The sequence below is a fragment of the Lasiosphaeria miniovina genome (genome assembly GCF_030549165.1).
Source record: "Lasiosphaeria miniovina strain SMH2392-1A chromosome Unknown B0T26scaffold_4, whole genome shotgun sequence".
NCBI lineage: Eukaryota > Fungi > Ascomycota > Sordariomycetes > Sordariales > Lasiosphaeriaceae > Lasiosphaeria > Lasiosphaeria miniovina.
The window spans coordinates 5,891,886-5,917,246 of record NW_026848223.1 but is presented as its reverse complement, the minus strand read 5'-3'; the positions used below and the strand labels follow the sequence as shown (position 1 = coordinate 5,917,246).

The 25,361-nt window shown below is 56.7% G+C and overlaps 11 protein-coding genes and 1 non-coding gene across 12 annotated transcripts; 8 read left to right on the top strand and 4 right to left on the bottom strand.

Moving 5' to 3' along the window:
* Positions 1 to 630: 630 nt before the first annotated feature.
* B0T26DRAFT_647138 (uncharacterized protein) lies at positions 631 to 2,097 on the top strand (the record flags this gene model as incomplete). Its single annotated transcript, XM_060437875.1, has 3 exons — positions 631 to 1,146; positions 1,303 to 1,625; positions 1,773 to 2,097. The coding sequence occupies 3 exons, from the start codon at positions 631 to 633 to the stop codon at positions 2,095 to 2,097; spliced, it is 1,164 nt and encodes a 387-aa protein (XP_060297341.1).
* Positions 2,098 to 2,483: 386 nt separating this feature from the next.
* B0T26DRAFT_778788 (uncharacterized protein) lies at positions 2,484 to 3,972 on the bottom strand (the record flags this gene model as incomplete). The annotated part of the gene is made up of 5 exons (XM_060446659.1): positions 3,656 to 3,972; positions 3,288 to 3,600; positions 3,133 to 3,238; positions 2,804 to 3,092; positions 2,484 to 2,746 (listed from the first exon to the last, which is right to left on the bottom strand). Exons 1-5 carry the CDS (start codon positions 3,687 to 3,689, stop codon positions 2,484 to 2,486), a joined length of 1,005 nt encoding a protein of 334 aa, XP_060297340.1. The 5' UTR covers positions 3,690 to 3,972.
* Positions 3,973 to 5,023: 1,051 nt separating this feature from the next.
* Positions 5,024 to 6,019, bottom strand: B0T26DRAFT_676698 (NADP-dependent oxidoreductase domain-containing protein; the record flags this gene model as incomplete). The annotated part of the gene is made up of 1 exon (XM_060440004.1): positions 5,024 to 6,019. The coding sequence occupies one exon, from the start codon at positions 6,017 to 6,019 to the stop codon at positions 5,024 to 5,026; it is 996 nt and encodes a 331-aa protein (XP_060297339.1).
* A 1,959-nt stretch (positions 6,020 to 7,978) lies between these two features.
* Positions 7,979 to 9,538, top strand: B0T26DRAFT_648264 (HAD-like domain-containing protein; the record flags this gene model as incomplete). Its single annotated transcript, XM_060437988.1, has 1 exon — positions 7,979 to 9,538. The coding sequence occupies one exon, from the start codon at positions 7,979 to 7,981 to the stop codon at positions 9,536 to 9,538; it is 1,560 nt and encodes a 519-aa protein (XP_060297338.1).
* Positions 9,539 to 10,071: 533 nt separating this feature from the next.
* On the top strand, positions 10,072 to 11,693 carry B0T26DRAFT_778772 (uncharacterized protein; the record flags this gene model as incomplete). The annotated part of the gene is made up of 2 exons (XM_060446658.1): positions 10,072 to 11,353; positions 11,629 to 11,693. Exons 1-2 carry the CDS (start codon positions 10,531 to 10,533, stop codon positions 11,691 to 11,693), a joined length of 888 nt encoding a protein of 295 aa, XP_060297337.1. The 5' UTR covers positions 10,072 to 10,530.
* Positions 11,694 to 11,893: 200 nt separating this feature from the next.
* Positions 11,894 to 12,368, bottom strand: B0T26DRAFT_629741 (uncharacterized protein; the record flags this gene model as incomplete). Its single annotated transcript, XM_060436260.1, has 2 exons — positions 11,894 to 12,207; positions 12,287 to 12,368. Coding segments are annotated over 2 exons (396 nt in total), but the record flags the coding sequence as incomplete, so codon positions are not given.
* A 632-nt stretch (positions 12,369 to 13,000) lies between these two features.
* Positions 13,001 to 13,734, top strand: B0T26DRAFT_600735 (P-loop containing nucleoside triphosphate hydrolase protein; the record flags this gene model as incomplete). Its single annotated transcript, XM_060435731.1, has 2 exons — positions 13,001 to 13,082; positions 13,178 to 13,734. Coding segments are annotated over 2 exons (639 nt in total), but the record flags the coding sequence as incomplete, so codon positions are not given.
* Positions 13,735 to 17,297: 3,563 nt separating this feature from the next.
* B0T26DRAFT_752451 (uncharacterized protein) lies at positions 17,298 to 18,164 on the top strand (the record flags this gene model as incomplete). Its single annotated transcript, XM_060445526.1, has 3 exons — positions 17,298 to 17,469; positions 17,582 to 18,045; positions 18,129 to 18,164. The coding sequence occupies 3 exons, from the start codon at positions 17,298 to 17,300 to the stop codon at positions 18,162 to 18,164; spliced, it is 672 nt and encodes a 223-aa protein (XP_060297334.1).
* Positions 18,165 to 18,477: 313 nt separating this feature from the next.
* Positions 18,478 to 19,209, bottom strand: B0T26DRAFT_741466 (SGNH hydrolase-type esterase domain-containing protein; the record flags this gene model as incomplete). Its single annotated transcript, XM_060443969.1, has 3 exons — positions 18,478 to 18,726; positions 18,778 to 19,033; positions 19,079 to 19,209. The coding sequence occupies 3 exons, from the start codon at positions 19,207 to 19,209 to the stop codon at positions 18,478 to 18,480; spliced, it is 636 nt and encodes a 211-aa protein (XP_060297333.1).
* Positions 19,210 to 21,133: 1,924 nt separating this feature from the next.
* Positions 21,134 to 22,076, top strand: B0T26DRAFT_332842 (uncharacterized protein). Its single transcript, XM_060434427.1, has one exon. It carries the CDS (start codon positions 21,353 to 21,355, stop codon positions 21,974 to 21,976), a length of 624 nt encoding a protein of 207 aa, XP_060297332.1. The 5' UTR covers positions 21,134 to 21,352; the 3' UTR covers positions 21,977 to 22,076.
* B0T26DRAFT_t135 lies at positions 21,143 to 21,213 on the top strand. The gene has a single exon. It is a non-coding gene; the product is annotated as a tRNA-Glu (tRNA).
* Positions 22,077 to 24,210: 2,134 nt separating the features above from the next.
* B0T26DRAFT_646389 (uncharacterized protein) lies at positions 24,211 to 25,130 on the top strand (the record flags this gene model as incomplete). Its single annotated transcript, XM_060437805.1, has 2 exons — positions 24,211 to 24,663; positions 24,855 to 25,130. 2 exons carry the CDS (start codon positions 24,211 to 24,213, stop codon positions 25,128 to 25,130), a joined length of 729 nt encoding a protein of 242 aa, XP_060297331.1.
* Positions 25,131 to 25,361: the final 231 nt, after the last annotated feature.

The window sequence follows — 25,361 nt, the reverse complement described above, 5'->3', positions numbered from 1 at the left end:
GGAATCATTCTACCAGGAAGCAAATATTGAGCATTTTAGTGGTTATCATGGATTTCAATTGACTATTTGCAAATTCGGGTCAGTATTCTTCACATGACAGCTGTTCAACGATTACTCTCTTTTCTTTGGCAAGCCGCACTTAACCCCTTAATAGGCCCTGACTTTCATTGCTTCCCACCCAGTTTGCCCATCAATGCTGACACCGACCCTCAAATCTTGGGCCTCTTTTTCCTATCCTCTCGGATGGCCGGGTAGTAAGTACTCTAGCAAGTGCGAGTGGAGAGCAGCCTTGACTCCTTGTTTTCGGCCTTCATAGGGCAACGTTCCATTCCAGCGTCAATCGTCCGCCGTAAAAAGGGATGTAACGCATTGAACTGCGAGAGGGAATGCACGGGGCTTGCAGAAAGGTAGAAAGTCAGTCCCACACAATATGCGCACCCGTCGACAGCCGTCATCTAGCGTCATAGACCGGTCAGCCATGACATAACAGCTTGCAGACGTCAGTCTCTAGGAATATGCGGTCACACTATAGTAGTTCTTTCTGTTTTGCAAATTCCCGTCTTCGCTTAGTTCTTCAAACTTACGAACGACTGCACTCGTCAGCCCGATTCGCTGCCATCGACACCCACCATGGCCATTGAAAAAGTGCAGCTCAACAACCCCTGGGGCGGACACGACTACGTGTCGGTCGAGCGGCCGTACCACGGCAGCGGTCTGAACGAGACGTCGGCGCCCGTCAGGCCGGCCTTTTCGTCGACGCCGTCCGCGTCGTCTCTCTTCGACGTCGGCATCCTGCGAGACACGCTACTACCCTCAGTGGCGCTGCACTCCGGGCTCGCCACGGCCGCCTACGTGGCCGGGCGGCTGACGGACCGCGTCGAGACCAAGGACTGGCTGTGGCCCGGCGCCCAGATCATCAACGCCTGGTGGTCGGCCGTCGGCACCCAGGTGTTGCGCGACGAAGTCCCCCTCGGCACCGCCCTGCGCGCCCTGAGCCGCCCAGAGCGCCTCATCCTCGCTGGCGTGACCCTCTGGGGCGGCCGCCTGTTCACGCGCGTCGTGCGGCGCTCGCTGGCCCGCTCCCGCCGCGCCAGCACCAAGACCAGCACCAAGAAACTCGGCACCAGCGGCTCTGCAACCACCACCGTCTCGGGCGGCAGCGCCACCACCACGGCCACCACCACGGCCACTACCACGGCCACCGGCGGCAGCGCCACCGCCCCCGCCACGACAGCCACCGTCAGCGTCACGGCCAACGGCCCGGCACACCACGACGACCCGCGGTACGAGGCCGCCAAGAAGGCGCACCACGGCGGCGCCGCAGGCTTCTGGAACAGCGCCTTGTTCACGCTGTACCTCCCCGAGGCGCTGTTCCAGGCCATCGTCAGCCTGCCGTTTACGGCGTCGTTCCGCGGCCGCCGCGGCGTGCTGCCGGCCTCGGCCCTGCTGGGTACCCACTCGCCGGCCTTCCAGGCTCTTGCTGCCGGCCTGTTTGCCGCCGGCTTTGCTCTCGAGGCCATTGCCGACTGGCAGCTTGACCGCTTCAAGGGCCGCGAGGATCATGGTGATGGTGCAAAGCGGGCTATGTGTAGAGAGGGCGTGTGGGGCATTGTGCGCCACCCAAAGTGAGTCTCCCCTGGGCACCCGTCCATCCCGCCGTCGCCGTAGTGAACAGCACGGCACAAGTCTCCCCTGGGCACCCGTCCATCCCGCCGCCGCCGTAGTGAACAGCACGGCACGACTTGCTGACCTTCCACGCCACAAACAAAAAGCTACCTCGGCGACGCGCTCGTGCACCTGTCGTTCCCGCTGATGCTGTACGCGAGCGACATGCTCGCGCCCGTCGAGCTGCTGGGCCCGCTGGCCAACTACGTGTTCCTGCGCTTTGTCAGGGGCGACCGCGAGAACGAGCACAGCCAGGCCCGCCGCTACAGCGCCGAGGACGTGACCAAGAAGATCGACTTTGACAAGTACCGCCGCGAGCACAACGCCTTCTGGCCCGATCGGGCCGAGGTGTTCAACAAGTGGTCGTGGATCGTCGTTGGCTGCGGCGTCGCGGGCGCTGTGCTCGAGCGTGTTGTCATGGGGGCGTATTAGGTCAGTGGAACTTGGTGGTTGGTTGCTTGGTTGGGGAAAAGGGGGATCGAGAGATGGTCTGCAGCTTTTTGTTCACGAGGAACTGAATTGGGGAAATAAATTGGGGAAATAAATTGGGGAAAATGGGTATCGAGAGATGGTCTGCAGTTTATTGTTCACGAGGAAATAAATTGGGGAAATAAATTGGGGAAAATGGGTATCGAGAGATGGTCTGCAGCTTATTGTTCACGAGGAAATAAATTGGGGAAAAGGGTTGTCTCAACGCTAGGTGTCGTGTCATGATAATCGTCTTGAAGTATCAGTATCGGGACACGAGAAGAGCCAAATTTCTGGCTACGGAAAACAGCAACAGTTGCTTTCACCGCCACGCCATGCGTGTCCTGCCACTACGGCTTGCCAGTCCACACCTCGGCGAGAAACTCCTCGAGGTTCGCAAACTTGTAGTCCGGCAGCAGCTTGTTCCACTCGTCCGACGCCGTCCACGACGCTTCCAGGTTCGACAGCAGGCAGGCGCCCGTGACGAATTGGGAGAATTGCAGGCGCTCCGCCTCGGTGATGCTGGGCATGTTCAGGATGGGCAGCCACGAGCCCTTCCACACGCCCGCGCGGAGGTCGTCGGCGCTGAGCGTCTCGACGGCGAACTTCTTGCCTGTCGCGCGTGTCAGTCATTCATCGGACAGGCGGCCGGATTTCGCGAGCGACAAACCTCTGAGCTTCTCCCCGAGCGCAATGACCTCGGCGCTCGTGACAGTGGTGCCATGGATCCCACCGATGACGGGCCACTCGCCCTTGTACTCGATGGCCAGCGCCACGACGTTGGCAATGTCCTTGACCGTCGTCAACGTCACCGTCTCCTTGGGCGGGTCGATGGCGAGGATCCGGCCCTTCTCCATGTCCCACCACGTCATGTTGGGCTCGACGTACTTGGCCGTCTGGTACGGCGTGGCCAGGTAGTCGGCAAACGCGCCGACCTGGAACAGGGTGTATTCGATCACCTAGAGCAGCCATCGTTAATCCTCATTCTCGGGGCACGACGAAGGGCGAAGGAGGGAAATTCGCCTTTTTGTCCTTGTTGAGGTCTGCTAGATACTGGCGAATTACGCCCTTCCCGGCGTACCATGGCAGAAGATCGATCTTGGATCTATTCGTAGTCGGTCAGCACGGTTCGGATGTCACAACGCCGATGTCACAACGAAGTGGTGCTGTCAACGTACGCGGACCACTCGCTCGGCGCGAAGCGCTTCACGCCGGCGTCGACAGCGGCGTCGATGATTCTCTTGGCTATGGAGGAATCGGGGTCGAGGTGGACGGCGATGAACGATAGGACAGTGTCGACGCCCTGCAGGGCCTTGACAAGCGAGCTCTTGTCCTCGTAGTCGACCGTCACCCACGTCGTTCCCTCGAGCGCCTCCCCGTCAGCTGGGGCCTTGCGCGACAGCACGACGACCTCGTGCTTGCCCTCGCCCCTCGACACCAGCACGTCGATGATCTCCCTGGCCACGGCTGCGGCACTGTTATTGGCTAGCCACTAGATGTCAAAGGGGATGGCGCTACTCACGCCCAGACCCTCCGGCGACGGCAATTTTCACCATTTTGGCGAGAAGTGACAATGCCTAGACGAGGAAGAGGTTGGATTGGTACCGTGGAATTGCAAGGCTGGGAGGTTGGCAGAGAGTGGGATATTGTGCTGGATCATGTGCCATTTGTTGAGCTGGCGCGTCATGGTCTATATACACGCACCGAACGGCACCTCTGTCTCTGTCTCTTATACGACCAAAAGGGGCAGGGCGAGTGGGTGACCAGCTGTTGGGCGTTTGTAATCATGGTCGTTGGTAATCATTGCTGAGATGCATGGGGTTGATAGGCTAGAGACGCTGCACAGGCAGAATCCCGCTATAAATCCATGTATCTCCGGGGAGGGGTCCAGCGCCGTGGCGCCCGCCGGCGTTCAGCGGCCAACGGGCCGCCCGCGGATGCGGCAAAACCCCAAGACCTCCTGGTCGGCCTAATTAGGGGTCTGCCACGATCTAAACCACAACCAAAAAAATGACAAGATCAATTCAACTTCTCACTTGCAAATTGACAGCTTGACACTGTTATAGTTAGTCGGTCTATTGCCATACAGGTTGAGAATCCGGATAGAATCTGCCATTAGTTTTTTTGGCCGCGATTTCCTTTGTTGGCACCAAACTCGGCCTGAAGCGGGCAGCGTGTCGGCCAGTCGATCTTTCGCGCGGCCTATCATTTCTGCCGAGTGGGGGCCACGCGAGCCGAAAACGGGAGGCCTGTCAGTGGCACAGAGAGATACGGCGATAGCTGGACACTAGTGTTGGACCGAGCCCGGATACGCACAACCGGCGGCAGCGATACGTGCGGCGTGATCCTGAGAACTTGAGCACAACTCCAATGCGGATACGTTTTACGCCCCCTCTCCCCACCAAAGCGCGAGTGTCGGTGCGTATAGGTGGTGAAATGGTTCGCCCGTGGTTGGCGTGCTGTGTTGATCTGGTGCCAGTTTCGGAAAGCAGTTGCGCCGGATGCGGCGTGATTGTGTTCTTCGAGGAGAGAACACTGTAAAATGCAAACCATCAAAACACGACCCCAGCAAGAATGGCCCTTGACCCCGTACGCCCACAAGACACACCGAGCGTGGGTCTAGCAGTTGCAAATGAAAACAAATACGAACGGGCGGGGAAGAAAACAAGAAACTCAATTCTACGCTTGCTGCTTCTATCGTCTAGACCTAGCCAGAGGCGCTCTATCCAATCCAAGCCCCAATCTCGTTCACCCCATTCTACCCAGATAAAAACACAACGCTTAACCCACCTGCAAACCCAAACCCACCTGCAAACCCACACCCACCTGCAAGCCCACACCCACATACACACACGCGCGAACGGACATGTCTAAGTCACTGCTGTGTTAGCTATGACTCCTCGGGCCAGACATCGTAGCCAAACGTGTCCTTCATGTTGACGAAGCGCACGTGGCGGCCCCTCGCAACGTCCTCAATGGCGGCAAAGTCTTCGTCAGACAGGACGGGCACCTGGAGGTTGGACTCGATGCGGGCCGGGGTCGAGCTCTTGGGCAGCACGACGTAGCCGCGGCGCAGGCCCCAAGCGAGGAGGACCTGGGCCAGGTTGTGGCCGGAGCGCTGGGCGACGGCGTTGAGGGCGGCGTTCTGACGGACCGTCTCGCCCGTCGACGGGACCTGGTTCTGCGAGCCCAGCGGCGAGTAGGCCGCCGGCACGATGCCGTGCGCGACGCAGAAGTTGACTAGCGCCGCGTTGGGCAGGAACGGGTGGATCTCGATCTGGTTGACGGCCGGCGGGATGCGCGCAAACGCTAGCAGCTGCTGTAGGCCGGGGATCGTCCAGTTGGACACGCCGATGCTGCGCGCCAGCCCGGCGTCGACCAGCGCCTCCATGGCGCGCCACGTCGGCTCCGGGTTGGCCGTCAGCGCGCGGTTGATGACGTACTTGCCGTCGGGGCCCATCTTGAGCGTGCGGTCGGGGTTCTTCTCGGCGGCCACGGGCCAGTGCACGAGGAACAGGTCGACATGGTCGACCTTGAGATTGGCGCACGAGTCGCGGATGCTCCAGGCAACGTCTTCGGGGGCGTGCAGGTGGTTCCAGACCTTTGTGCAGATGAAGACGTCGGCGCGGGAGACGTGGGGGTTTGCGGCGAGGAAGTCGCGCAGGGCGTCGCCGACCTCGCCCTCGTTGTGGTAGAACCAGGCGCAGTCGAGATGGCGGTAGCCGACCTCGAGCGCCTTGGTCACGGCTCGGTACGTCTCGCCCTTGGCGCCCTCGTTGGCAAAGGTGCCGAAGCCGATGGCGGGCATGGTGACGCCATTGTTGAGCGCGAATGTCTTGGCGGCCGGCGGCGACGGCGGCGACCCGGATGCGGCGTCGGCAGCCATGCTAGTGGTTACTGGGCTTCGTTAACGGCGGCCTTTTTTAAAAAAAAATTGCCGCAGCTTTGGAACGTGGAAGCGAACGTCGGATCTGGGAAGCGAGCGTGGGGCGTGGGGGAAGGTGGGTGACACAGATCTGTCTTCGGACGAAACGGCTGGGCTGAGCGGCAACGAGATTAAATCGCCTGAAAACTGGTATGGCCTCTCGAGTGTTTTTTGACACGAGTTCGCTGACAGGCTGATCAGATTCCACAAGCAGAACAGACGAGAAGGCTATGCGATGGGCGATTGGTGATGGGTTGGTTTAGGCAATTGGCTGAGCTGGTCTTGACTCGACACTCGTCAGGTGGAATTGAATTGGACACACCGAGGACTGCACCACTAGAGGCAGCAATGGGCGACCCGCGGATTAAGGCCCAGCGCGCCGCTGCGCGCCCGATCATCAACGGGCGCTCTAGCGATGCCAGTCGCCACGTGAAAAAATCTCTTCGCTGGAATTTTCTCTGGTCCATGGTAACACCCACGGGTCGGAATGGCAAGTTGGCAGCCGAGTTGCAGGTTTGATCCGATTCCCACCAATTCCCAAAAAGGGCTCCGCTAATAAATGACGCATAGGGGTCCACTTGGGCGGGCTGCCCTGTTTCCCTGGAGCGGGACGGCTGCACCTCCCAAGGGGCCCCAGGGCACGCTCCGTAGAGGTGCATAAAGGACCAAAAGAAAACGGCAGCAGCGCGCAAGATCCAATTTTCTAGACTCGGAGGCTCCACGGCCTGAGACAAACCAAGGCCCGATCGCCAAGTGGGCCGAGTCATGACCTCCCTCCAGACAGGGCAGGAGCAGCCAGGCACACCCGACCCCTAACACCGGCAGTGGCGGCCGCGCCAGCCAGTTAGTTCAAGCTTGAGGCAGCCAAAGGAAGCGACGACTAGATCGATCAGGGGTCTAGGCTGATCCAAGGCCGATTGCACTTGCTCAATCTAGTCAAAACCGTCCTGAGCTCCGCCTTGTGGTTTCATCCCGCCCAAGGCTCCAATTACACCGACTGAACCCTAGCACCGACTGAACCATGGCACCGAACCCTGAACCCCTAAGACAATCGGAAGAATCGTTGGGCCAATCCTAAATCCCGAAACCCCCAAAGACCCCGAAAGCACCACTCGTCGTTGGATGCTCGCCCTGCCTCTTGGGAATCCTCGCTCGACGTCGCTCTGGCACGTACCGCACCAGCTCTGACAGCGGCCAACCTGGTTGTCGCCTTGATCAATCAGTCCGGAAGTTGGGTTGAGTCGACAATGCGCCACACGCAATAACCAAGACGAGCCAGGCTAGCCAGTGCGTGCGGCATTGTCATAATGCCGTAGCTCCCCGGACTGCCTGTCATGTGAAAAGATTCCCACTTGTTTCGCTGCCAGGGATGCGCAGCGCGGTTGTCGCCCCGGTGGGCGAATTTGCACGCCGTTGAGGACTCGGTGGATCGAGAGATTAGCTTTTCGCCACGCTCGCCGTCATACTGGAGCATAGTGGGGAGCCGTACGAACCCGCGGTGGAGAGCTGGCAAAACTGACGCTGGATCGCATCCATCCAAAGCCGTCTTGGCCAAGCTCGGGCTCGCGTTCGCCGTTGAGCGAAGCGCCCCTGAACGGCAGATGGGCGCAAACTTCGAGCTGCCGGACAGACAGAGACTAGAGAAGTTGAGGGCTCGAATACGGAAGGAGACTTCGAGTCAAGTATAAGACGGTCTTGTTCGCCTCCGTTTCTACCGCTATTACTTCTAGAACCATTCGAGTCTTGTCGTTCTCTCACCTAAATCCAGGCAACGACCCAGGCCTGTCCAGTGCAATCCCATATCTTGTCGTATTGTACCTATTTGTTTCTTCCGCCCCTACCGCAACCGTAACCGCAGCCGCAACCATGGCTACCAGTGCTTTCCTCGACCCAGACTTTGGTGTCCCCTCGCCGCAGAACATGGGCACGCCGCCAGACTCGCCGCCAACAAAGGCACAGCCGGCGCCGGCGCCGGTAAGGCCGCGGCCGAAGAAGACGGGCAGCTGGAACAGCTACCAGTTTGTCCACAGCCGCGGGTCCAGCACCAGCTCCCAGTTTGCCCACACGCTCAGCATCGACGTCAACACGGTGGCCATCCCTCTGTCTCCGGGCTCCCACAACACAGTCGAGGTGCCGGCTGTGCGGTCTCCCGACGCGCACGCCGCCGAGTACTTCCACAGCCTGTCTCTGTCGCCCTCCCTCAAAGAGCGCCGTCTGTCGCGCAACTCGTTCAGCGCCTCGCTGCCCATCCCGCGCTCCAAGCGCCAGTCGCGCCTCAGCAACGTCGCCTTCCCCGACGTGCAGGCAGCCCTCGGCGCGGTGCGGCCCGGCATGCCGCCGGTGCAGCCGACGCGCGAGATCCTCAGCTCGCAGGTGCAGGACGTGCACAGCGAGATGGCGCGGCGGGCCAAGAACATGGCCTTCGTCTTCGACATTGACGGCGTGCTGGTGCACGGCGACCGCCTGATCCCCGAGGGCCAGCGCGTGCTCGAGATCCTCAACGGCGACAACCAGCTGGGCATCAAGATCCCCCACATCTTCCTTACCAACGGTTCCGGCAAGCCCGAGCTAGCCCGCACCACACAGCTGTCCGGCATCCTGCACAACCCAGTATCCACGGAGCAGTTCATCCAGAGCCACACTCCAATGCGCGCCCTTGCGGAGTACTACAGCACGGTGCTGGTGGTGGGTGGCGAGGGCTATCGCTGCCGCGATGTTGCCGAGGAGTACGGCTTCAAGGACATCGTCGTGCCCAACGACATCATCGCCTGGGACCCGACCATTGCGCCGTACCGCGTGTTCACCGAGGAGGAGCGCGCATCGTCGCGGCCGCGCGACTTTAGCAAGATCAACATCGAGGCCATCCTCGTCTTCTCCGACTCGCGCGACTACGCGACGGACCTGCAGATCATCATGGACCTGCTGCGGTCGCAGAACGGGCGGTTGCGCACGGTGGCGGCCGACCCCGAGTCGCAGCGCATTCCCATCTACTTCTCGCAGGGCGACTTCCTGTGCCCCACCGAGCACCCCATCCCGCGCATGTCGCAGGGCGCCTTCCGCATCGGCCTCGAGGCCATGTACAAGGCCCAGACGGGCGTCGACCTCGAGCGCGTCGTCTACGGCAAGCCCGAGCTGGCCACGTACAAGTACGCCGACGAGGTCCTGGCCTCCTGGATGGACGTGCTGCACGGCGAGGAGCGCGTCCCCGAGAACATCTACATGATTGGCGACAACCCTGCCTCGGACATTGTCGGCGGCAACATGTACGGCTGGAACACGTGCCTCGTGCGCACCGGCGTGTTCCAGGGTGGCGAGAACGACGAGGAGAACCCGGCCAACTTTGGCGTCTTTGCCAACGTGCTGGATGCCGTCAAGACGGCTTGCCGCAAGCAGCTCGGCCACGACTTCCGCTTCGAGTGGTCTGACTCCATGAACCCAGTCCTGCACGGCAATGCTGAGGGCTCGTCGGCCATCGAGTAGGTGTTTCCTTGTGCCCGATTGCTGCTAGCCTAGCTTGGTGTCTTCTCTTTTTCGCGTCCATCATTCTTCTGTTCATTACATAATAGGGGGCGTTGGTTGCGCCGGCGGCGTGCAACAAATGGGTATACACAACAGGGCTCTCTTTTTCTTTAATATTCTTTTCTTTTTTTATATCTTCTCTTTCTTCTTTTTCTCTGCCGGTTGTTTCGCAGTCCACCGGCAGGCAGTCCACCAGCAGGCTGCCATTGGTAAATGGGGCGACTAGAAACAACGCGGGTCGACGTTGAATAGACGCATACATATACATGCAGGCCTTTAGGCACGATATCCCACATCTGGCGACAGACCGCCACACAATAAATCTCATTGGTTTTTATCAAGCAGCCTGAGGCCCAAAAATTTTGACGGATGCGGCGGATTTTGTGTGCCTCTTTGTCCGCCAGCCAGTCTCCGCAGCAGGTGTCTGGACGGCGGATTATCCGGCTGCTTCCATATTGTTCCGTGCCTATTGTTGGATGTGCCCGTGACCCGCAAACCGGCAGTTATGTGGTTTTCGGGGCGCCTCCAACGATCTCGTGAGGGGAGCAGACAAACTGGGGTTCGTGTCTTTCATATTGTGACGGACCCAGAGCATCCCCTAGCAGGCCCTTAAATGTAGTATATTGAGCCGACCTGCGACTCTCTCCCGGCTTCCCCTCACGGTTCGCTCCCGGCTTCCCCTCACGATTCGCTATACGAGAGCTATATCAGCGGCCCTCCGACGGGCTGTACCTGCAGCCCAATCTCGGCAGCCCGGCTTGGCTGAGTGGAGGCGCATGGCGGTGTTGCGTGTTTCGGCCCCTAGTTCTGTTTCCACGCGTTGAAGGGGAGGGGGTTCGGATATAAAGCGCCTCGCGAACGACATGTTCACGGCCACGAAGCTGTGTAGGAAGTAACACCACCTGAAGGCGAACTTGTCTCGCGGTTGTGACTCAGCCGACAACGTAAACACAATGCTGCGCTCCCTCGTCTTCGCCGGCCTCAGCCTCGCCGCCACGGCGTCGGCGGACTGCACGCGCGACTTCCTCAAGAGTGTGACGGCCAAGTACGTGGCGGCGCAAAGGGCGGGCCAGAGCGCTAGCATCAGCGCGTTCGCCACAAACCCCAACTTCATCTACCTCGAGAACAACCAGGTGGCGGAGCTGAGCACGGGCGTGCTGTCCAAGCCACTCAAGGTCGACTTCGAACGCAGCGCGCACGACACGGTCGAGTGCGCGACCTTCACGGAGCTGATCGCCGCGACGGACCCGCACCCGTACGTGATCCACACGCGCATGGTATTCGGGGCCGACGACCAGAAGGCGACGCTCATCGAGTCCGTCGTCACCGACGACGGCGACTGGCTGTTCAACGCCACGGGCACGCTGCAGCTCAACGCGGGCGAGGCGTGGGACGCCATCCCGGCCGCCCGGCAGAACTCGCGCGCCGTGGTCAAGGCCGCCGGCGACGCCTACTTCAACCGCTTTGGCAACGTCAGCGTGACAGTCCCTTGGGGCGCCCCCTGCTACCGCCTCGAGGGCGGCCTGCCCGCCCGCGGCGACCTGCACGGCGACGACTGCGTCATGGTCTGGCCTAGTACTATCTACGTGCCGTACCGGCGCTATGTGGTCGATGAGGAGCTGGGTGTGGTCGATATCTTTGTGGGGTTTCCTGGGCTTGATCGCACGCAGGGAAATAATCCCATGCCCGACAGCCACTTCTTCCGCGTCGAGGGAGGCAAGATCAAGTACCTGCACACGGCCTCGGCCTGTGTGTCCAAGGGTTGTGGTTTGAACGGTACTACTTTTGGGAAAAGGGATTTGGCCAGTTCGAAGCCGGTTGCGCTGAGGATCTGAGCGGGTTGGTGGGAACCTAGGAGGCGAAGGGGTGAGAATCTGAAAAGGAAAGTGGTGGATAGAAGACAAAAGCGTATGCAAAAAACTGGAGATGAAATTGAAGCCAACTTTTTGTTTGGTATGGATTTTTTTGTCGATTCTTGGGGGCGAGAGCGGCCTTGCCGTTCACCTCTAATTCCAATGCATGCTCGCTCTCCCCCCTGGTTGTTCCTTCAGAGAATGACGCAAAGCCCGATTTTGCCCTCTTCACCGCCTCCCTGCCTGCTAGGGTCTTCCTGTAGCCTCCAGGCCCGAGATCGCCAATTTCCCTCTCAAATTGCAGCCAGCGGCGGTTGCGGTGAGATCTGGCTGCAAAATAGTTAAGGATCGATTCAATTTCGCCTTCCTTCCCTCTGAGGTCAAAGACAAGCCCATCTCCCCCAGCAAAATTCGCTAGCTCGTTGCTTAGCTCGTTGCTCAGCTTCATGAATGGCGCTATTCTTTCGGACCTGATGATGTCCCACATCGTGGTCACGCATGCTATGCGGGAATAAAACCATTCGCCAGCCATGGCTTTGAAAATATCAAGGCCGAGTTTGCCTGCGCCGGTAATACGCCTGTCGGTGATGCGATGGAAGTATAATGCGGCAGTAACCCATGGATCGGATTTATTCGGCGAGTTCCGCTCCAGTGTGGCTGCGATTTCCCTCAAGACTGGAAGATTCGCAGACGCATCATCTCGTAGGCCTGGGGTGTCAATGACCTTGAACGTGGTTCCGCCGGTCTCGCAGGTGTAGACTTGGCATTTTAATGTGCCTTCAAAATATGCGAGTCAATAATGAGGAACCCATCACGATAGGGGTACTGAACAGTTGCTTACGCGGGCCATAGACACCACCGTTGTCTGGCTCGGTCACTTGTTCCTTGAGACCCGGCAATCTCCTCACGAATCTCGTCTTCCCGGTACCAGTAGGACCAATGAGGAGAAGGACTACCTGTGTGGACGTCATATTGGGGCGCCCCAACTGGCATCAGGCGTCTAGACGGCAGGGTTTAAATGCTGTACCGACCGGTTGTCTCTCAGGGGCGCAGAATTGTAGATGTCGTCGGGAGAATGAGAAGTTCTCAAACTGTGCGGATGATCCAGAAATCAAATGACAGGGAAAGAGTTTGGAATTTGACTTCAGAGTGCCACTCACCAGGCGATACGTGTGACATTGTTGGGGGTCAGCAGGCTGGGTGCGGCCAATGGATCGGAATCCTCGACTCGTGGACGCCGCCATGCTGGTAGCTGCAGCCCAACCATGCCTAACCAGGGCGTCCAACGCCCCGGCCCCCAGCGGCGATGCGGCAGCAACGTGGAGTTGGGTTACTGTCATTCCAAACCCGATAGAGCCCAGCGGACCCCAAGACAAGAAACACACGGGATTCAGACTTTCAACAATATGAACAGCGAAACTCCCACGACGTAGACATCCCATCTGTCAATCCCATCAAACAAACCCCTCCTGATTCTCCAAACTGTGTCATTGTTCCACACTGTGTCACTGTTGATGAGAGGAAAATGGGGAGCGAACAAAAACGAGACGTGGTGATTGGACTGATTGGTATGACGGGAGCAGGCAAAACGACCTTCGCCTCGGTTGCATCCGGCCAGACGAATCTGCAGATTGGGGACACGCTAGAGTCGTGTAGGACTGCCCCAAAGCCCTAAGTGGCCTGCCAGAGCAATCATAGTATGTCAGTCACTGTGGCCATGTAGCTAACATCAACTGTACACGCTTAGGCACCCAGGAACCCCAGACTGTCACGTTTTCACTCGACAATTGCAATGTCCTATTGATCGACACTCCAGGCTTTGACGACTCCAAAAGATCCGATGTGGACATTCTTATGGTTATTGCGAAGTGGATATCAGACCACAAGTCGGCCATGGTTCGTCCCAAGCGACTTGACGGCCTGATTCTTCTGCATCCCATCACATCGAATCAAATTGGCGACAACGAGCGGAAGCGAGCGCGTCTGCTTGAGGCTATCCTCGGGGTAGATGCCTATAAGAGAGTTATCATCGCTACGACTATATGGGACGACCTCGATGGCGACGACATGTTCACCCGTGGCTTGGAGGCTCGGTTCCACCGAGGAGAAGTGTGGCGCGAAATGCACGCCAAGGGTGCTACCATCCTTCGCCATTACAACAACCGAGCGTCGGCCCATTATATCATCGGGAAAAGCATTGAAAAGTCCAAAGCAGAGAATGAAGGCGTCGAGCTCAAGATCCAGAAGGAGATGGCCGACTCGGGAGGAAAGGTTTCCAGGACATCTGTTGGCATGCGGGTGATCCAATTCGTCTACGAGGATGTTAATCGACTTAGAGGCCAGCTCAAGACACTTCAGGCCGCTCAAGCGAGTGAATATGGTGAGCGGGAGCAAAAGAATTTGACGGAAGATATGAAAGACGTCAACAAGCAGATCAAGGCTCGCGAGAAGGAACTACGGTGGCTGGCTAAATTACACGTAGGTATCTCCCTCCCCCGTTCGACATGATGGTGGAAGTGACACGGCGCGATGCTCGACTAAGCACAGAGCTACCAAGACTCCACGAGACTAACTTGTGATCTCCTTCAAGCTTTCGTTGAACTGGCTGTCTACCGCGATAAGAAGATTCCGGTAACTACCGATATGTTGGGAATGGCTTTGGATGCTCTGCATCCAAATGAGGGTGATAATAGCGATGGGATATCTCTACAGGCTTCCTAGCTCGGTAACCAACCATTGAGGAAGCGCGTGAGACAGATTCAATCTGTGTTGTACCTTGATTTTACCTCTCGCATGCCTCGTGACAGTACAGTGAGCCCACCAGGTTATTACCATCAAGCCTCACCGGCGCCACCGCCGTTGCTGCCGCTGGCTGTTCAGCTAATCTCATCTCAAACGACTCCAACTACGACCTTGTGTCCTCCTCGGTGACAGGCAAACCGGCAGACAGGGACAAGAAGAGAACAACCACCGCCGTAAGCACAGCTTTCAGGCCGCCATCCGCGAGCCTACTGCTCGCCCAGAATCACGCGATGGGGCCCACGCCCGCAGGATGATCTCGGAGATCGAGGCGATATGGGGCAAGCAGGTCCTAAATGTGACGTAGACGTATATCACCTTTGGCACTGACCGCCCGTCCGGCACTTCACCGTATCGTCTTGCAGCGCGCTCCATGCGGCGGCTTATTCTGCCAAAGACCCTATCGCTAACGAGAATGCGGACTAGGTAGGCCACGCAGATCGTCGATGCTACTACCAGGATGAAGATTGTCAGTGAGGGTGGCGACTAGAGCTCCTAAATCTGCATGCTGAAGGTGCTAGCTGCAAAGGATAGTGGAACGAAGACGAATGCTAGCTCGGTAAGTCTAGTGACGCTTGACGATTCCAAAAGCTGCTTGCGGGACACCAAAACGGATAGCTCGGCCTGAAAGGTTGCATTGATCTCCTCGACTCGCTTCGTGACGGTTGAGATTCTTTGGCGCACTCGGTCAACAAGGACAAAAGAGTCAGCCGATAGGTTGGATGTTGTAGTTTGGTGGGATCTAGTCCCAGCCATGCTGTCAATGGTGTCGAGGAGAGTGGGGAGACGGAGCTGCGCCTGTTTGAGCATTTGGCGCCATATTCCAATGGACGACTAAAGCTCAGAATCATCAAGGGACGCCAGCCAAATCTCGTGGAGGACGTTGTCGAAGACGTCACACAGCGCCATGGTATCGAAGAATACTAGTCGAAACAGTGCTTCTATGGGGTTGGATAGCGTCAAGGAAGCCGGCTCAATCAGAGGAGCACGCGGGTCACACAAGCATTGGTTTGTCATCCAGCTCAACATATCCACATGCGCATTTCGAGGCCTGTCTGGGCGGTGTCGCGTGTCGGACTGTCGTGCCTCTCTCTCTGGTTGGTATGTCCATCTCGTAGTGAAGTACTCGTACGGCAGATATGAGCGTGGAGGTTCCGGTTGTTGGTTGGCGACGCGACGAGAAATCAGGCGACCCTCCAGCTCGGGAAGGGGATCTATCAGGATAACCACTAATTACCTCCCCCCCCCAAAGAAGATAGTCAACATTCGATGCCCGGGGCTAAGAATGTAGCGGCGTGTGTTCACAAAACCTACCAAACTCGGTTCCTCTCCTGGTTTCCCGGTAGATGGTAGCTTTCTCCTCTAATGCTGCTGGAATCCTGGGGCGGCCCTTCTCGGCCGAATGAAGGGATCCTCCAACTTGCCATGCGTCCCGGTGGATGTTCGCTCCCATCAAGTTTCTATGATACCTCTCTAGTGGTTTCTCCAAGCGCCGTAGGCGCATTCCGGGAGGCTCCATGCTCTAGTCGGCGCCTAGGGGAGTGTCTTGGGGGCGTATTCTTGTGTTCAGTGCGTCTCTAGGCAGTCTGTAAACGGGACGATACTATTTTGCAGAGATGAAACGATCGCCTAGGAAAGTTTCGATGCAGTCTCTTGCCGCAAGGTGATCTAGCGAAACGTCGTTAACGCCGGATCTTTTGAGATGCTGGATGAAAAAGAGCGGGTCGAGGTCCAGGGAACGTCTCAGCAACTCGATCAGCGGGTAAGAGATATCCTCAACAACTATCAAGCGAGTACCGCCTGTAGCCCCTTCTCCGTTCTAAAATGATTGGAGATGGTCAAAATCCGAATTATGCTCCTTGTTAGATGAAAAATGAAGGCGTAACTGGATGGCAAAATCGTCATCCCGCGGAGATATATCGTAGCAGTAGCAGCACGCGTCGCTCGGTCGTCGGATCGCGGATCTGCTAGTTTATGCAGCCAGTATAAGGCTGTATTGTGCTCGTGTTCGGGCGTCACATGTGATGACGCCGCGCTTGATCCTCCCTCTCCCTCCGTTGTGAAGCTGGCGTGTCGAGCCATTCCGACCTCCGGGTGTTGAAGGCGCGCAAAAGTTAGGAGAGGAGCTTCGTGGCGCTTGGTTTGGCATGGAATGAAGGAGTCAGTGAGGCAAGTTACCCTAAAAAGAGCAATCGTAGCTGCGTGGCCTGCCATTAACGGCACACCTCACGCTAGCACGCCCCTGGAACCGGCCCAACTGTCGCTGCCCAACAATCCGGGGCACACATCCCACCGCACTGCATTTCAGTCACCGCACTGCATTTCAGTCCATCCGCCCCAAGCGACTGTTGACTCACTACACTAGGTATCTACCTAGATAGGCAGGTAGGCTCCCAGGACAGTTTCTTTGCCGTTAGTCACAACGAACGCAGACATGTCGACACTTTCACTGATGAAGTCTATGCAACAACGTATGTTCTCCAGGTGCATTCTGCCGTCCAGGGCGATCGACATCAAACTAACTAACAGGGACTGCAGTTTACAGGATTCGCCAGCGACTATATCTATTCCAGAATGTCCATCTATGCCGGTTTGCTCTCCTGATTATCATGGTTGGCAGTTGTAAATAGCATCTGAGAGTGTTTTGCCCCTAAACATTACCAACCCGACCTCTTTTCTTACAATCTCTCAACCATTCCATGCCCACATGCCCATTGTCGTTTCAGAGACGGGAATTGGGCTCGGTAAATGGCTGGCGCGGCCACGCGTTCCAGACTAAAACGGCGGCGAATCGCGGACGAGGTCGACGTCCGGCATAATGCAGCGGGTGATTCTCAACCCGCCAACCAAGTCCGTCGGGGACACCGAGGATAGCGAAATCCTTCTACATATGGAACAACTTATTGGTTTTCTGGCGCGCTATTCTCGAAGAGCACACCTTCGAGATTCATGCGTCGGAGCACACATGTGTCCACATCAACCAGCCGCTATAAAACAGCCGCCCCCAACCCAGTAGACGACATCGTAGGTCACTTCACCAGAAACAACGCCAAAATTACGACCACACGATGCCGCAAATCACCGAACTCGCGTGGTTCCCCCTCAAGGAGGGCGCCCGGGATAGCGACGCCTGGGCGACGCTCAAGAAGCTGGGCCCGGACCTGCGCGCGCAGCCGGGGCTCGAGGCGTCGTGGCACGGCGCGCCCCTGGAAAGGCCCCAGTCGTCCGAGATAGTCAACGGTCCGTCTTCTCTTCTACCCACGCATTTGCGATATGTCCACGTGCTATTCTTGGTGGAAGTGGTCGCTCTCAATTCCCCCCCTTTCCCCCACCGCCAGCTAACACACCTCAGTCTGGGCCTCCTCGGACGCCTACACCGCCTCCAAGTCATCACCCCTGCACGCGGCCGCCGCAAAGCTAATGGTCGAGCTGGTCGACGCCTCATCGGACCCGGCCGCGCCGCAGCCGTACCACAACGCCGTGGTGTTCGACGCGCCGTTCGCGGCCGTGGCTGCCGCGCCGCTCGTGCAGATGTCGGCCGTGTTTCTGCCGCTCGACGTCGACGCGCCGGCCTTCGAGGCTGCGTGGGCGTTTGTCATTGCCAGCCTGCGTGAAAACGGCCCGCCCGACGGGTTCGTCGCCGGCGTCCATGGCTGGGCGCTCGAGGCCGTGCATGGCATCCCGAAGTTTCCGGCCGGTGCCAAGGTGTTTGTTACGGCGAGCGGCTGGGAGAGTCTAGAGAAGAATGTCGCTGCGCATGTTGGCGTCGCGGATAAGTTTGCGGAGGTGCAGAGGTTTTCGGATGTTTTTGAGGCGGTGAGTTGTTTGTCTTTTTCCTTGTTTTTCTCTCGGCCCGTTTTCTGGTTGAGATACGTATGCTAACTTTGCTTGCGTTGCAGCATCATGTCTCGTTCAAGAAGGCCGGCGATGATTAGTGTAGTACGACAAAGACGGCAATCTCCTGTTTGTTTTTTTAAAGAAACATTTCGAACTTGTTTACGTATATTGGAGACCTTGCGAGAAAACGCCTATTTCGGATTGACTTTGCATGACAAACTGTTGGGTTCGGAACAGGAAAGTCTACGCTTGCTATTTTCATCGTCAGATACATATCTTGAGGACGATTAAATTTGGAACAGGGAATGTAGCATCCAATGCGAGAAATTCACGGACCCCTCATCCTCGCCGCAATCAGTTCAATTCGTTACACTCACTGGGCTAAGACTCCTGATTCAGGCTCTACCGACATCAGGCTGCAGCCTTCAGACTCTTGATCGCCTGCACTAGAGCCGGGTAGAAGCCGTCGGCCATCTTGACGTCGCCCGACGCGCTCGGGTGGATGCCGTCCTTGAGGTCTGCGGCGGTGAAGTTGGTCCATTGGTCGACGAGCCAGATGGGCGACGCCGTCGAGTTCTTGGAAGCCGCCAGTGCGGGGATGGCCGCGTTGAGCTCCTGCACGGCCTTGGCGACGGCCGGGAGCGGGATGATCTGCGCCATCTATTCAAGTCAGCCTCTTCAGCGCGTGCAGTTATCGGGAGGAAAACACACAATGATTCTCATGGCCGGGTTGCTGGCGCGCATCTGGTCGATGAGGGTGCCCAGCGCGGCGACGATGGCCGGCGTCTTGCGGCTGACCTGGCAGATGTCGTTGGTGCCGAGGTGCATGGTGACGATGTCGGCCGGGTTCTGCTTGAGCCAGTCGACGAGCTGGTTCTGGGCCACAATGTCGGCGGCCTGGTAGCCGGGGTGTCCCTCGTGGTCGCGGTCCCAGTCGAGGCTGCTGCAGTTGGTCTTGGAGTGCAGGCTGCCGACGAAATCGACGTCGTAGCCGTCGTGCAGGAGGCGCTACCCGATCCACGCTCGCCAGCACTCGTAGTCGGTGATGGAGTCGCCGAACGGCATGTAGCGGAGTTTTGCCCCTTGCACGAGCAGGGGCAACACCAGGGCCGCAATGATGCCGATTATTTCTGTATGGAGCATGGTGAAATGCTTCTCGGTTGCGATCTGGAGATGATGTAGACAACAGAAAGCGCTACAGACAGTTATTTTGTGTATTTCTTTAGGTAAGGCGCGAAATATGTGCTCCTCCTGTCTGTATCGTGTATCGGAGGCGGTGCCATAATTACACACATTACTTTTGCAGAAATTCCGGGAAAATGGATCCGAGATTCGAGACCAGCCCGCATCTCTCCACACAAGGAACAACGCACAAATTGCAGAGAGAATGCCGCCTAAATTGACAACACACTATTGCCAATTCCCCCGCCTTGGGAGGGAAAGCATTACTTTGCTACTGGCCACGGACCAACAATCTCCGCTATTAGGGAGAGCCCGACAACTATTATGTCCATTTTGTGCCACATCCCATTCATCAATTGATCCTGCTCAACCACACAGTACCGCTCTTTACGATACTTTTAAACCAAGTCTTAGGCAAGGACTAGCTAGGTACCTATGTGGATCGCTTTCTACAGACAAGTTCAAGATCGATCTCGCCCGCCCAATGTAAGACGTGGGGACAATCCAGCGCCGGCACCAACTCAAATTTATCCAGTTCAATCGATCAAATATAGCCATTTAGAGCAATTAATTACACGATTTTGAGGTCAAATTCAACCAACTCGTAGGGTCAAAATAATTGGCGAATTGTCAATTATTTCCCATTGGCCAGGCCATTTTTAGGGCGGATTTTTCGGATTTTCCTGAGTCCAGGGCGCTCCTTGACCAAGACCAGCCCTGTATTTTCCTGGGCCCGGGAAAATCTCTGACTGCCAGGCAGGCCACAGGTCGCTGCAATGCACCGTTGAAGCTGCAATGCAACCATCACGACGTAAATAAACAGCCGAATCCGATCTTTCTCCCGAATCCCACCTTTCTACCGAATCCTTCCATTCCTACAGCGATTCTAGGCATATCACTATTACGAGAAGGTCTTCACGGCTGTAAGCACAAGCTAGGCGGCAGGCCATTTGCAAAAGGAGCATGCCGAAAGTTTCACGTCGAGGAAGACGGCGCTGAGGTCCAAGTCAACTGGGCTAAAAGCAGAACACCCTAGCTGCGGAACATGCCGGTGGCGCTTTTTCGCCCGTGTAAGCTAGAGCACTCAACACAAATTCCTACCGTTCAATGAGGCAGTTACAAATTACTGCCGTTCAATGAAGCAGTTACAAATTACTACCGTTCAATGAAGCAGTTGTGCGTATTCGGCGGTGTGACCTGCGCGAAGGATGTGATGGGTTTGTGTCTTACACGGCAAATTCCGCAGCCAGGGTGTTCCGCTTTTGGCCTAGTTGACTTGTGTCAGCGGACCCGGAGAGGGCATTCAGTAACGGTAAGCTGGTCTTCGGCGCATAGATAGATTGGGCAACGATACCTTCAATAACATCATGTATTTGAAGGGCTGGGTACGTTAACGAGCTTTTCGGGCTTCAAGGCATTTTTTACTATTTTAGACCTCGTTGATAACTTTCTACATTTTTCCTGTGGAGCTGAAGATGCCGTCCAATATCATGAATTATTACTATATCAATCAATTCCAGCCTCAAACCAGCCCAATATCCATTTTTGGGGGCTAAATTCAACCAAATATAGCCTCAAGAATGAGTTGTTTGAGCCATTGCCAACGCTGCGATAATAATCACAGGGCAGAGATGGCAACGGCAACGACAGGCCCCCAGACTGATCAGACGAGTCGCTGCCCATTCGTCTCATTTTACCTTTCTACGCCCCTCCTTCGATTCTCGTGCTCCATCGGACGGGTATCATCCTGAAAGACAAGGCGGTGTTCATTGTTGATGTGTTGTTGTCAGGCAGCAGCGCGTTGGCGGACTGACTCGCCAAGTGGACCGGGACTGGGATTGACTATAAATGCAACATTTCTTTCACTTAACTTCATCAATGGTTGAATGACTAATCGGGTATGGTGTAACGGTAACATCAGTGACTCTCACTCACTAGCCCCGGGTTCGATTCCCGGTATCCGAACATCTTTTTGATTCCATTGTCATCGGTCTTTTCTCATCCAATTTTTACGTTCCCTTTTGTTCCGATCAAAGTGCAATCCCGCAGTTTTTCACTTTCCATTTCTACTCGATAAATCGCTAGCTATCCGTGCAGCACAAACATGCCACCTACCCTCCTCCCCCACACAACATCCAATCTCGAGATGATGCCGTTGGCGTACAGCACCCGCAGCCCCTGTCAACATGCTGCCCGCCGACGCAAACCCGATGCTATGCATGCTCCAGCCCACGTCGATCCAGTGTCAAGCGCGTTGAAGGGCTGCGCCGTCATGTCGGAGCCCTCTGATGAGTCCTCGGCTGTCACCGACGTCGCCAGCGCCAGCGACGCCACCACTGCCATCCCCGTCGCCGCGTCGACGCCCTCGCGCACCCGCACCTCGACCATTAGCTCCGGCCGGGCGGCCGCAAGATCCCACGCCGCGCTCGCTTCCCCGTTACAAGTCCCGTGCGTCCGCGCATCGCCTTTCGCGTGCGTCACGCGCAGCCCGCGCACTATCCCACCCGCCGCCCACGCCTCGATCTGCTGCGGCCGGGACGTTGCGTCCAGGTCGCCGAGGTCGTTGGTCAGTGCCGCGAGCAAGTGCACCGCCTTTTGCGCGTACGCCCCCGCGACGCCAGCAGACGCTTCGCTTTCCCGCGTATACTGTCTTGGCACCTTTCTCACATCGTGCAGTGCAGGTCCGGGCTCGCGGCCGAACTGCTCCTGGCGCCGTTTGCGCGGCTGAATCGGTATGTTGAGTGTGTTGGGCTGCGTTCGGTCGGATCTCCTGAGCGATTATCAATTGTGGCGGTTAAGCAGTTCCTGTGGCTATTGTTGAATTGTCGGGTAGATTATTTTCGTTGAAATCATGCTGTCAAACAATGAGCCCGTAATGAGCTTGTGACATATCCATCCCGTTGTCAGTAATTGTACCGGCGCAACTATTCTATACATGCACGGCGGCGCGTCCACCATCCTCCGTTCGCTCTAATGCAAACGAATTACAGAAGCCATGATCACTGGAACACAATATGGTGGGCCTGGCCGGGACCGTTGTTTCTCCCTTGGGCTTGATCATGCGTTTGCTGTCATCGGGTTGCATGAGTCATTAACCATGGACGAGGCAGACTCAAGTGGATGGGAGATTCACTAACTCTGTCCATTCCGCAGTAGGATTCTCCATCTCCATCGCCCCGTATTTCGCGTTTTGAGTCCTGCACACATATCGCCATGCTCAGTACGATGAAACTGCTTTTTGTTCCCTTTGCCCTCGTTTCTAACCTGGGACTCGGGAGGGGTGAACTCACACATAACCACCTTCGGGTCTCGAAAGGCGCGGGAGGTTCCATTCTGGCGACGTTCTGTGAAACGAAGCGCTGAGGGCTGTATGAGAGTGGGGCCAAACTCGAGGAAGTGGTCGCCGCTTGGCCTGTTGAAGTTGGAAATGGTCCACGGGGAGAGCCGGTCGCCTGGGTCCACAGTCGGGGAGCTGGCGCATCCTTGGGTCGCTAGACAGACCGCCAGGGCTGGCTAACTATCTATGCGAGGTGCACAGTTTACTGGAAAACGTGGTGGATTGCTTGAAGAATCTAAGCTATCTGCCCGCAGGCGAAAGATCTATGATTGGGGATAGGCTGGTGGTGCATGGACCATTAAGTGGTCCAGGCTAGGCCAGGCTTGGCCTATGCCTAGCACACTATCGATGTATTGGAGGCAACGGCAGCGTGCGGCTCGCATGAAAGCTGAAAGCTCATCTGCACAGACCTTGTCAGCTCAGATAGTAGGTAACATCAAGTGTGTGTGTATGGACATCTCTGCCTGAGAATCGTTCGTTTGGCTTGTTTGGGGGTCTAGGAGAGGCCCAGATACTGACAGCTTCGAGTCTCGCGAATTCGAGATTAACCGTAAACGAGGCTTGGTGTCATCGGGTGATTAGCTGCGTAATTAGGCACCTAATTAGGTAATGAGGGCGGTTCTCGCACATCCATAAAAAAGGGGCGGGAACAAAAAGACTTGTAGAGTACTACTAAGGCCAGTATTAGCAGTTAACATGCCTTATGATAAGATAGTGGGGAAATTGAGGGAAAAAAGGAAGAAGAATAGAAAAGGAAAGAGAAAGGAAAATAAAGTAAAAAGGAAAACCAAAGTAAAAGGAAAACAAGAGAAGGGGAAAACAAGAGAAAAGAGAAAACAAGAGAAGAGAAAACAAGAGAAAAGAGAAAACAAGAGAAAAGAAAAAACAAGAGAAAGAAAAAACAAGACAAGAGAAAACAAGAGAAAAGAGAAAACAAGAAAAATAATAACAAATCATATGGGTATTTCTCAAGAAGTTTGGTAAAGAAAAGATATCCCGACAGAAAAGCTTTGATCGAAAGAGCTGAGGAATGAAGCCATGAAACAGCTCCGGTAGAAGCAGAAAGATGACGTGCAGGCATTCCCCAGGGTCAATCAAGAATTCCCCAGGGTCAATCAAGAATTCCCCAGGGTCAATCAAGAACTCCCCAGGGTCAATCAAGATGCCAATCACCCGGTTGGTGGAGTCAATACCGCCAACTTGGTTCCTGCTTTAAAGTCCAAATTAACCCGGCTTATAGACTGCCTCCGTGATCTACCCGTGCACTTCACGGTACGGCAGACATGCTCTTCTATAATAAGCATCAACCCATACTGGAATTATCGCCCCGGACTATGGCGATGCCCCGCCGTCTCGCAAAATCTCGCGGGTCCTGGGGATCTCCGGGGTTGGCATCGTCTTTGTCCAACCAGTCCAGTGTTTAATCTGCGCTCAAGGGACCATAGCTGGGCCGTGTCAATCGTTGCGGAGAATTTTTCTAGATCGGTATAAGAAGTGGCGGAAAAGTCGGAGAGCAAAGTGAAATAAAACACCTGCCTGTCCGCCGCCCTTGCATCCGCGAGCGACAGTCTGCACCGTCCCGCGGCTCCAGACCAGTAGACCCCGACCCACTACGTAGTTACATCATGTCACCGCCATTCCCACGAATATCCCTGGCATGGCGCCGTCCCCGAACCTCCACACTAGGATCACTACTCCTAGCTCTAGCCACCGCCCCGCTGGCAACCAGCCTCCCACAACCACAAACCGCACCGCCCGCGCCGAGCGTGCGCAACATGACCATGTTCGGGCCGGGGTGCCCGATCGGCGCCGGCGGGCTCGTGCAGCAGATGCGCGACGGCACGCCCGTGTTCGTGTTCGCCGAGTGGGCGCTCGCGCTGCCGGCCGTCGATGATGCCACGGGCAAGCAGGTTGCCGAGGTGTCCAAGTTCTGCACCGAGGAGATTACTCTTGCTGATGGGCCGGTAGGCATGCAGCTGCGCATCGCCACGGTGTCGGTGTCGGGCTGGGCGGTGTTGGAGGCTGGGTCGAGTGTGCATGTGAGGGTTGAGACGGCGTTGGGTGGCGTTGCTGCTGGGGTGGGTTATCCCTAATTTTTATTTTATGTGTTTTTATTTCTTCTGCGCGGCGGTTTGCTTACGTCTAGCCTACCCCCTTTTTTTCGCTTCACTTTGCTTCACTTTGTTTCACTTCGCTTCACTTCGCTTCACACTGGTGACCGACACCATTGCCATTTCCGAGCTGACCTGTCCCCGTGGCAACAACACAGAACCAATCCACCGCCATCGCCCCGTCCGATTTGAAAGCCAACGCCTTCCAGGCCGACCTGCACACGCAGCCGGCCGACATCTGGTCGGCCTGCGTCGACACGTCGGGTGCGGTCCCGCACATCTCCATCAAGACCACCGTCAGCCTGGTCGGCACGCCGCGCGCCTCCGACGGCACGCTCTCGAGCGGCGCCGTCGGCGGCGACAAGACCGACCTCAAGAAGGCCCTCGGCCTGCACTTTGATCCCGTGTGGCGGCCGTGTGCGCTGCTGCGGTGAAGATTCTGTTTTTGTTTGTGAAGGGGGGGTGGGATGGGATGGGGGTGGGGCGCACGGCAGAGCGGTGGCGGTGATTTGGGTTGCGTGGCACGGCACGGGCTTCGCCGAGGGCGTTTGTGCCGGTGTCTGTGTTCTAGTCCAGGCTGCGCAGTCATGTTCGTGCTTTGATGTCGGGCTGAGACAGTTGAGAGGGCGGCGTCGTTGAGCGGGACACGGCGTTTTCTGCGCTGT